At 41.6% G+C, this 12,044-nt stretch overlaps 1 protein-coding gene across 1 annotated transcript in view; it reads right to left on the bottom strand.

Moving 5' to 3' along the window:
- LOC132865871 (zinc finger protein 431-like) overlaps positions 1-12,044 on the bottom strand; it is a 54,642-nt gene that overhangs the window by 31,724 nt on the left and 10,874 nt on the right. Inside the window, exon 3 of the mRNA XM_060898382.1 lies at positions 8,627-8,898. Within this exon, the coding sequence (XP_060754365.1) occupies positions 8,627-8,898 (272 nt within the window). The remainder of the gene's footprint in view (positions 1-8,626; positions 8,899-12,044) is intronic.

Here is a 12,044-nt window from a genome sequence, read left to right as displayed (position 1 = left end):
GTAAGTGTAGAACAACAACTTGTTTAATCCTAGATAAAGCCGTGGCACAGCAGTTATCCTCATATTTACATAGGTATAACATCCATGAAATGTACCAGTCAGGATTTAGACCTCATCATTGCAAAGAGATAGCTCTGGTTAAAAGTAGTAAACGACCTACTGTTGGTGTCTGATCAGGGCTGTGTCTCGCTGCTTGTGTTGCTTGACCTTAGTGCAGCATTTGATACCATTGATCATTCCATTCTTCTGGATAGACTAGAAAATGTTGTGGGAGTTAAGGGAACGGGCCTCTCCTGGCTCAGCTCTTATTTAACTGATCGCTATCAGTATGCTGATGTAAATGGTGATTTTTCTAGACATATTGCATTTTTTTAATATCTCAGGGCTTTACATTAGCACCCGCCAAATGCGGGTAAAATTCGGCTTTGGCGGGTAATAACTTTAGTCTCACGAGTCACTTTGGCGGGTGGTTTATTCTGTGGTATGTAGGGCTGCAACTAATGATTATTTTAATAATCGATTAATCTGTCGATTATTTTTTCGATTAATCGATGAATCGGATAAAAAAACAAAAAAGCATTAATTTCCAGCCCTTTATTCAAAAAAAAAAAAAATTCACAGTGCAAAAAAATCTTTAGTGCAAAAGTGCAAAAACGTTGATCCTTGATCATCCCTGAGCAGTTAAAAAAAAAAAAAATAAAAATAATAATAATAATAATAATAAAAAATATAAGCTTTTTTAAAATAAAGTGCACAAAAAGAGGTATATATTTTTAAAGGGATCTGAGTGGTCAGAACAATAAATAAATTATAAAAAAAATAAAGAAAAATACAAATCAGAAAACACTCACAGTTGCACAAACTCTCACACACATACACACACTCACTCTCTCTCACTCCCTTTGCTCAGACACTTTGCATTGCAATGCAAAAATGTGAGCATGTCCACATGCTCCTGACTCAGGCTCGCTTGTCAAGCTGGACATCGAGCAAACACCAGCACCAGACGAGCTTTGGAGGGATGTTAACGTTACGTTTCATCACTTCAAAGCGGAACAAACATAGGTGTCATAGTGACTTATGCTGCGTTCATGTGCTATGGGAAGATGATATTTTCCAGTTGGGAAGTGGTATTTACCAGTGTGTTGTGTTCACATGCTTTTGTTGTTGTTGACAAATTAAAGATGGTGGACCAGATTCAGAATCAGGCCTGTTATTTAGCTAAAACAATTATAGATTGCCTTGTTCATCAGCTGCAGCAGGAATGAGTTATCAAAAGTCAAAAGGTAAATAATGCTGAATATTTCCTCATCATGACAAGTAGAGATTTTCTTAACACATTTAATGCCACGCTCGCCGCCATGTTGAAAAGGTTAAAGTTCATCTCATCTCGGCAACTCGTGTATCAAAATTTTCTACGAGTTGCCCAGTGGAAAATACCACAAGAAGGGGCGTTCATGTGTGCTTTCCATGTCGGCGTTTGGTATTTACCATAATTCCCAAAGCACATGAACGCACCATTACCCTGCTGTTGAACTCCCGTCCTCCTCATCAATGATTCCGTGTTTTCGTTTCAGGTGCTGGATCATTACTGTGGTGCTCTTGTGCCATGTCATATCACTTTTGCACATTTTACAAGTGACACACTTATTCGTTTTGTTTAGCGTGAAATGCTCCCACACTTTAGATGATTTTGGTCGGACCGGTTTCTCCGCTTCCGCCATGTTTCGAAACAACTCCACTCCGAGCTCAACTCTGCTTGTTTGGCTGGCATCCAGCTTAATGGTGCATTACCGCCACCTTCTGCTCCGGAGTGTGAACTCCGCGCTCAACTCAAACCAGAGACTTTTTTAATAATAGAATGACTTTGTTCAAAAGGTCTGTGACTTTGTAATCGCGCGACACGACGAATCGATAATGAAATTCGTTGCCAACACTTTTAATAATCGATTTTTATCGATTTTATCGATTCGTTGTTGCAGCCCTGGTGGTATGACAATATATTTTAATTGTAGTTTTCTCTGAAGGCATCTGATATAATAAACACATTGGAATGTAATATTACACGCCTACAACTCCCATGAGCACCTGCGTAAACATTCTGACAACATGTTAGAATTGTTTAGAACGTTCGTTAACGTCTCAGATAAAATCAAATGATACGGTAACCTGCGGTTAATGAACAAAGCAACAAAGTTGCTGACGACTGACAAGCGCACTGTGTGGCAGCATATAGCTGGAGTTTCAAACCCTGCTGCTCAGGAAAAAGGGGGCAGAAATGAGCAGGGCCAGAGGAGCATTTTAACATCACCGAGGTCCATGATGCGCAAAGCGCGCGCTGAAAAATGTTTGCCATATTTTAATGAGAGGGGTGAATTACACACCACATAAGAGATCTCATCTCATCTCATTATCTCATCTCATCTCATTATCTCTAGCCGCTTTATCCTTCTACAGGGTCGCAGGCAAGCTGGAGCCTATCCCAGCTGACTACGGGCGAAAGGCGGGGTACACCCTGGACAAGTCGCCAGGTCATCACAGGGCTGACACATAGACACAGACAACCATTCACACTTACATTCACACCTACGGTCAATTTAGAGTCACCAGTTAACCTAACCTGCATGTCTTTGGACTGTGAGGGAAACCAGAGCACCCAGAGGAAACCCACGCGGACACGGGGAGAACATGCAAACTCCACACAGAAAGGCCCTCGCCGGCCACGGGGCTCGAACCCGGACCTTCTTGCTGAGGAAACAGCGCTAACCACTGCATCACCGTGCCTCCCAGATTGGCTCATTCATAGCAAAACCGAAAATACCATGTACTGCGAAGACTGTAGAAAGTCTGGCAAAGACAGGCACCAGTAATTTTAAACTCCAAACTATAAAGGACCACGAAAAGTCAAATGCACACATCGGTATTATAACATCAAAACCGGCGAAGACGGCTGGTTCACTACAGGACAGCATTGCTTTCAGTCCCTGGCTGTCATGAAGTCGGCTGAGCTGGAGAGGATGGAGCTGCCGTTTAGAAACGTTCACGTGATTGTAAAGAAGTTGATCCCGCCCCAGCTATCAACTTATGACCTGCTGGAAGGTCATGAAGACCATTTTTCATGGACCATTCAGACTCATCTGATGATGAATGTAATGAGGACATTTAATGTCTCTCTCTACATATGTTCTCACACACACACACACACACACACTTAATAGATAATACATAATATACATAATACTTGATAATACACATAATACTTCAATATCAAAGCATCAAATGTTTTTCAATGATAAATGTTTTGAATTGGACTTAATATTAGAATCAGTTCAATTGTACTGAATGTTATTTTTCATATATGATATTTCATATTGTAAGGGGCTTGAATTTGAGTTCAATAAACAGAATACTCTGCTTATATTTTTGTCTGAATTGGTTCCATGTTTTCATAGAGGGACCTACCTTAACAGCACTGAATACTTGAGTGCTACTGTACAGACACATTATACGCTGCCATTCATGATTAAATCTAGATCTTCCGAACTTTAACGCATCATGGTGAAGAAAAAACTGCGATTTCCTGGCAACAAAATTGTGGCTAGTGAAAAGGCTGAATGGCTAGTGACTCACGAAAACCACTAGCCACAGTGGCCGGTGAGCAAAAAAGTTAATGTAAAGCCCTGATATATAGATTACCTCTGGGTGATATTATTCATAAACATGATATTAGTTTCCACTGTTATGCTGATGACACACAGTTGTATGTTTCTACAAAACCTGATGAGAGACACTAGCTTAATAGAATTGAGGAATGTGTGAAGGACATTAGACACTGGATGCTTATTAACTTCCTTCTGCTTAACTCTGACAAGACTCAAGTACTTGTACTCGGACCACATACAGCTAGAAGCAAGTTTTCTGATTCCACAGTAACTCTGGATGGCCTTTCTGTTTCTTCACGTGCAGCAGTAAAAGACCTCGGAGTGATTATTGACCCTGGACTTTCATTCGAAACTCACATCAATAACATTACCCGGTTAGCTTTCTTTCATCTCAGAAATATTTCTAAGAGAAGAAATTCAATGTCACTACACGACGCAGAAAAATTAGTTCATGCTTTTGTTACCTCCAGGTTGGATTATTGTAATGCCTTACTGTCTGGATGTTCCAATAAGTGCATAAACAAGCTCCAGTTAGTTCAAAATGCAGCAGCAAGAGTCCTTACTAGAGCTAGAAAATATGACCCCATCACCCCTGTCTTATCCACACTGCATTGGCTCCCAATCAAATTTCACATTGATTGTAAAATACTATTCTTGACCTTGAAAGCAGTGAATGGTCTCGCGCCACAGTACCTGAGTGAACTTCTGCTCCTCTATGACCCACCACGCCTACTTAGATCAAAAGGTGCAGGCTATCTGCTGGTACCTTGTATAGTGAAGGCTACATCAGGGGGCAGAGCCTTTTCTTACAAAGCTCCACAGTTATGGAACAGCCTTCCAAGTAGTGTTCGGGAATCAGAAACAGTCCATGTTGAAGTCAAGGCTGAACGCATATCTGTTTAGCCAAGCCTTTTGTTAAGAGTGTTTATGAGGGAAAGGAGTAGATCTGGAGGGTCCTCAGACAGAGTGTTTTGGTAAACTGGGATGTATGGATGCTGTCAGTTCCCCACTCGCTTGCTCGCTCGAGTTTGTTGATCCTGTCGTGGCTGCTGCTTTATGTCCCGGGGCTCCCTCATGCCTGTGCTACCTTCTGGCTCTCCCCTTTTAGTTATGCTGTCATAGTTAGTTGCCGGAGTCCCTGCTTGTACTCAGTGCAGAATGTATACTGTTCCTACTCATCAGGTGACATTGGGCATACCCAACAACCTGTTTTTTCTTTCTTTCTCTTCCCCTCCCCCCATTCTGTCCCTCTGAGTTACATGGCAATCCTGACCTCTTCTGCTCCTCAGACCTGCCTGATCCATTCTGATGCCCTACATCTGGTTGGAGTCTCATCACGTCGCTCCTGTGGAGGATGGGCCCATATGGACAGTTGAAAGTCACACTTGGAAGATGCTCTGGACTCTTACAGTAATGCTTTTATGGCTGAGGACTACAGCTGACTTGCTAACTTTAGGACTGCAGTTGTCATGAACAGTTTTGCACTAAAGTTTCCATCAATGAAGAGTTAGAACATCAACAAAACTGATTTCATGTTAAAAATGTTAGAATCACATTGTCTCTTATCACCCAAATGAGGATGGATTCCCTTTTGAGTCTGGTTCCTCTCGAGGTTTCTCTCATGTCGTCTGAGGGAGTTTTTCCTTGCCATCATTGCCACAGGTTTGCTCATTGGTGTAGGTACAGTCCCTTTTAAGAAACTACATTTCCCATCAGCCAACTTCCGCGTTGACCTACATCACACGTGGGCAGGATCACCAACGTCACATCCTCCATGAAAGCATAAGAAACCAGGGAACTCCTAGCTCCTCCTCTCTCCGTCTCGGGACCAGCGGTCCACAGACACAAAGAGGTCGCTCACCCGAGCAAACCAGAAAAAGACCTCTTTCTTGCAAGATCCACGATTTAGCGCGATTTCTTTCTTACCCCTGGCCAAGGTAGACTCCAGAGTCGCTCGATCTTTAACTCAATCAAGATACAACCAGTTTTATTTGCATTAGAAGTGACGTCACGACTGCCGCCCAAGCAGTTTTACAACCCCGATTCCAAAAAAAGTTGGGACAAAGTACAAATTGTAAATAAAAACGGAATGCAGTAATTTACAAATCTCAAAAACTGATATTGTATTCACAATAGAACATAAACAACATATCAAATGTTGAAAGTGAGACATTTTGAAATTTAATGCCAAATATTAGCTCATTTGAAATTTCATGACAGCAACACATCTCAAAAAAGTTGGGACAGGGGCAATAAGAGGCTGGAAAAGTTAAAGGTACAAAAAAGGAACAGCTGGAGGACCAAATTGCAACTCCTTAGGTCAATTGGCAATAGGTCATTAACATGACTGGGTATAAAAAGAGCATCTTGGAGTGGCAGCGGCTCTCAGAAGGAAAGATGGGAAGAGGATCACCAATCCCCCTAATTCTGCGCCGACAAATAGTGGAGCAATATCAGAAAGGAGTTCGACAGTGTAAAATTGCAAAGAGTTTGAACATATCATCATCTACAGTGCATAATATCATCAAAAGATTCAGAGAATCTGGAAGGATCTCTGTGCGTAAGGGTCAAGGCCGGAAAACCATACTGGGTGCCCGTGATCTTCAGGCCCTTAGACGGCACTACATCACATACAGGCATGCTTCTGTATTGGAAATCACAAAATGGGCTCAGGAATATTTCCAGAGAACATTATCTGTGAACACAATTCACCGTGCCATCCGCCCTTACCAGCTAAAACTCTATAGTTCAAAGAAGCCGTATCTAAACACGATCCAGAAGCACAGACGTCTTCTCTGGGCCAAGGCTCATTTAAAATGGACTGTGGAAAAGTGCAAAACTGTTCTGTGGTCAGACGAATCAAAATTTGAAGTTCTTTATGGAAATCAGGGATGCCGTGTCATTCAGACTAAAGAGGAGAAGGACAACCCAAGTTATTATCAGCGCTCAGTTCAGAAGCCTGCATCTCTGATGGTATGGGGTTGCATTAGTGCGTGTGGCATGGGCAGCTTACACATCTGGAAAGACACCAATGCTGAAAGGTATATCCAGGTTCTAGAGCAACATATGCTCCCATCCAGACGACGTCTCTTTCAGGGAAGACCTTGCATTTTCCAGCATGACAAAGCCAAACCACATACTGCATCAATTACAGCATCATGGCTGCGTAGAAGAAGGGTCCGGGTACTGAACTGGCCAGCCTGCAGTCCAGATCTTTCACCCATAGAAAACATTTGGCGCATCATAAAACAGAAGATACTACAAAAAAAGACCTAAGACAGTTGAGCAACTAGAATCCTACATTAGACAAGAATGGGTTAACATTCCTATCCCTAAACTTGAGCAACTTGTCTCCTCAGTCCCCAGACGTTTACAGACTGTTGTAAAGAGAAAAGGGGATGTCTCACAGTGGGAAACATGGCCTTGTCCCAACTTTTTTGAGATGTGTTGTCATGAAATTTAAAATCACCTAATTTTTCTCTTTAAATGATATATTTTCTCAGTTTAAACATTTGATATGTCATCTATGTTCTATTCTGAATAAAATATGGAATTTTGAAACTTCCACATCATGGCATTCCGTTTTTATTTACAATTTATACTTTGTCCCAACTTTTTTGGAATTGGGGTTGTAATTCAAAGTTGAGAAAGCGGCTCGACCATTTTTTAACTGAAGCGCTGTGCACCTTGTTTGACCAGAGTTTTCCTTCCCACGAGCTACGAAGCGTCGGACCAAGAATTCTCTGCTTTCCACAGACGTGCTCTACGGGCTCCTGTGGAACTCAGCCTATCCAAGCAATCTCCTGTGCTTCACGGAGATCTCCACAACGGTGAAAACTCCGAAAGTCTCGGGACATCTTCTCATAATCTCGTGTAAGACTGGCATTTTTTGGCATAATAAAAAAAAAAAAACCTAGTCTTAGGAATTAGCTTTTATTGAAGTAGTGTGAATTTAAACTCGGGAACGTTTTTTTTTTTTACACTGTAGACACACAGCGTGTCGAACTGAATTAATTGTTCTATGTTCTCTCAATTGTTTAATAGATAGGCTGTGCATGCTTCTCTATTCCGCACTAACACTTGAATTTCCTTATCACACATCTTGACCTCATCAAGATTTCAGAGGATTTAGTAGTGTTATGAGCTAGCTTCCCTTTGTCTTAGCTTTGCCACACGAGGTTAATCTAGGCCTACACAAACACGTGGCCACTCACAAACACACCTTAGCTAGCATTCCTTTGTCTTAGCTTAGCCACATGAGGCTAATCTAGGCCTACCCAAACACGTGACACACACAAACACACCTTAACTAGCAATCCATGCTAGCCTTCTGCTCAGGCCATAGGGCCTTTCACACACACAGGCCACACACACAAGCACACATTAGCAACACGTGCTAATTCTTTGTTTTACTTAGCAACACGTGGTCAACTCCACCACGTGGTCAACTCCACCACGTGGACACAAGGCCTCACACCCACAAACACATCTTAATTAGCATACAAAGCTAATCTTTTGTCTTCACTCACTCACACACACACACACACACCTCACTGTTTGTATATATATTTCAACTGCCATTATCCATTTTTTATCTTCATCTCATTATCTCTAGCAGCTTTATCCTGTTCTACAGGGTCGCAGGCAAGCTGGAGCCTATCCCAGCTGACTACGGGCGAAAGGCGGGGTACACCCTGGACAAGTCGCCAGGTCATCACAGGGCTGACGCACAGAGACAGACAACTTGAGCACTGAGGTGTTACTAGTATTTTCATTAACAGGCAAGTTCCACCACACTGGCTAAAAGAACCGATGTCGAACCGCGTTGTGCTCAAACTTGCGATTTACACCACATATCATCTGCAAGAAGAAATTGATATTAATTGGAGCTACCTTCATCTAGTCATCATATTTTGTTACATAAAAATATACAATCTTTATAATAAAATTTATGACAAACTCACAACCGAGGAGCCTCCACTGTTCTTGGCTTCCTCTCGGTTCACCAGCTCTCCCTGGCAGGGGCCGAAGTGTGCACCTACTGGAACAGTCTGCCCCTTATTAAACACTCCCAGGCCTGCATCAGGAATACTGGACTTCTGGATTTCTAGCCCAGGAGGAAGTGTTTGTCTGGCTCGGTCAGGGACTCCCATGGGAACAGGAGTATCGGGGATGAAGAGGGGTGGTCCATGAACCTCACATTTGTTGAGGAAGAAGGATTTGCAAACTTCACAGTCTAGGAGTAGAGAAAACACAACAGGAAGAAATGAGGCCCAAATGTGTGTGCAATCTGTGTGTGTCTCTCTAAGACCATATACAGTACATTAGTACTGTATAAAGATTATCCTAAGAAAGCTTGCCAGTAAGGTTCACTGAGCATCTGGTTGAGACTAGAGGTGTCCATCAGGACTGGGATCAAACAGGACACAACAAAGTACCAGTATTGGCAAAAAATATGGAAACACCTACCAATATGACAAAACACCACAATTTGACCTTTTGTTCTCAAGTCATGGATTAAAGCAAAAAAAAAAATTATTTGACTGAAAATTTACGGGGGGGGGGTTATGGGTGGATTTCGATGAAATTCTGAGAATGGTTAACTTAGAACTGATAACTTTATTATCAATTAATTAATGGATTAATATATTCAATTTATTGCACTCTCTTTCCATTGCTTCCGTATATTATTTTTTTGTGGCAAACCACACAAATGCAAGCGCCTGGAATGTTTAGTTTTTTGCACCATGAACTAAATGGCTTTCCATTTTCACCTATTTCGTACAGCCAAGCCCACCTCCACTTGTTTTTTACACCTTTATCGATGGCAGACACATCAGTGCCTTCTTTCATGTAAAGCGCATCCATGCTGCCGAAACCAGAATGACATGCTCCTCTATGCTCGATGTCAATATAGAAAAAAAGTTTGGATCTTCGCTTAAATTAAAATTATAATTTGACCTTACTTTGTGTTGAATACGACTTCAAAAACAATTCAAGATTTTATTAAGAGAAATATTGTGGCCAACACGAGTGTTAAGTTACCTAAAAGATCGCGTGAAGTTGGCTGCTATCTACTTTGCGTTCGTTCTCATTTTCCTCCATCGTTTCATAGGCCAGAAACAGATGTTTTGACGTAATTTAACTTAGTAGGCTATGATTATTATTTAACCGTAGTCTTCTAGACATTTTGACTGTTTGGGGCATTGGACGCTGGTGTATGATTTTCAGGGAATAAAGTTTAGCGCATGTCGGAACATCATTGCACTCGCAGCCTCCAACTCCTCAAACGTCCTTTAAATTGTGATATAACGTAGGCTATATGGCACGGTTCTAACATACCTTACACATTGGCCTAACAAAAATAATAATTGTTGGGGCGTCTGCTGATTTGTTAGCTATAAATTTAGGTCTAATTACTGTACTTCTGACAGTCTGCAAGCATTGCACCGTCGGGTCTTCAAGTCTGGCTGAAGCAGAGGAGCGGGCTTTCCGGGTTTTTTTTTTTTTTTTTAACATGCTCCATTTCTATATGTCCAGGTTTGAACTAAGTCATTTTGGCAAGATTTAATTTAATACAAAACAGAAATGGTCAGACAAGCACGCCAAGCAGATGGGAATGTATTTTGCCAATTTTGACAGCGCATGTTTTTTTAATGCCGCACCGTAGACAGCGAACATTTAAACATGATCAAACATAGGAAAAGAACGAAACAAAGCATGGCTCAAAAACAAAAAAGTTAAATAAACCCTGCTGATAGTTGATGGTGTTGCAACACAGTGTTATAACCCAACCACCCGTCATTTTAATTCTCCTCGGATCAGCACCGACCTCACATTTGGCCTTGGGAGAGTTCAGCTGACGGAAATCCGTCACACGCCGGAAAACTTTAATCCATGTCTCAAGTTCTCTTAATAAACTAAACATTTTCATCATAAACAAATGTTACAAGTAACCAGAGTAAATCATTCTAAAATATTATCAATATTTGGTATGGAACCCCTTGACACTGAAGTGCACTGACACGATCAGGCATGCTATCAAAGTTCATGAATAAAATCAAGTGGAATTGATCTCCATATGTCTTGCAACACTTCCCAGAGCTGTGGCAGGTTTGAAGGAGCCCTTTTCACCTTCTCTCACTCCATGTAGTTCCAGACTTGCTCAATTATATTCATGTCAGGACTTTGGGCTGACCAGTCAAGAACTGCTAAGCTGCCATCTTGTTCTTTGTTTTGTAAACACTGTTTAACCATCCCAGCTGTGTGTTTTGGGTCATTATCTTGCTGGAAGATAAAGTTGTTGCCAATGAGAGCTCTTCCAGAAGGCACAGCATGATTGATGAGGATTTGTCTGTACTTGTCAGCAGTGAGGGTCCCATCTATTTTGTAGAGATGACCAACTCCATTGTAGGTGATGGCTCCCCATACTTGCAGGACCCCTCCGCCATATTTTACTGTGGGAGAAATACAGTTTGCCTTGTATCTTTCTCCCTTTCTGCACCTGACTTACTGTTGCATAGCGTTGCCAAATCATTCAAAATTTCTTCTCATCTGAGAACATGACCCTTTTCCACTGCTTAGAAGTCCAACTCCTGTGAATTTTTGCCCAGTTAAGTCTCTTCTGCTTATTTCCACCTCTCAACAAAAGTTTTGCGCACTGACACATGACCTTTGAGGCCTTCTGCTGAGAGCGTCTTCCTAACCAGGTGTGGGGAGACATCCTTGCCTGTAGCATCTTGGAGGTCCTGTGCCAGTTCCTTGCTGGATTTCTTCCGCTCTCGTAGGGATGTAGTCTTGAGGTACTGGACATCAGCTTTAGTCAACTTTTTCTTCCTTCCTCTGCCTGAAATGTTCTTGAAGTTCCCAGTCTTCTGGTGATGCTTGAGGCATTTCCAGACAGCACTGTGGGTCACATGCAGTTTCTTTGCTATGGCTCATTATGAATGGCCCTCCTCCCGCAAAACTTTCATCCTAATACGCTGCTCTTCTGTAGTTTCTCCCTCTGATGCCATTTCTGCCTGTTGCCTGGCTGTAGTCAGAGGATAAATACTTTTTCTAATAAATTATTTGTAGAGACCACATGACTTAGTTAATGGTTTTCACCTGTGGAATAATTAGCATATCATGGTAGGATTGCCCAACAAGGAGTGATTAAGGTGGTTTTTGGGGCTAAACTAAACAAAAAGAGATACTATTTCCAATATTTTTATGATGTTTATCACACAACAATGGACAAAACTGCTAGTATTTTCATGGGTAAAGTATAAAATTGTGGTTAAAAGGTGTCTCTGTATCTTCATAATGTATTTCAGTTGTCTTCAGTGCAGATTCTGATGTCATTTGCACGGATTAATTATGCAAAATCAATCTTTTCCTAAG

This window comes from Neoarius graeffei, chromosome 18 (assembly GCF_027579695.1).
Source record: "Neoarius graeffei isolate fNeoGra1 chromosome 18, fNeoGra1.pri, whole genome shotgun sequence".
Taxonomy (NCBI): Eukaryota; Metazoa; Chordata; class Actinopteri; order Siluriformes; family Ariidae; genus Neoarius; species Neoarius graeffei.
The sequence above is the reverse complement of the archived record's forward strand: the minus strand, read 5'-3'. Positions and strand labels throughout refer to the sequence as shown.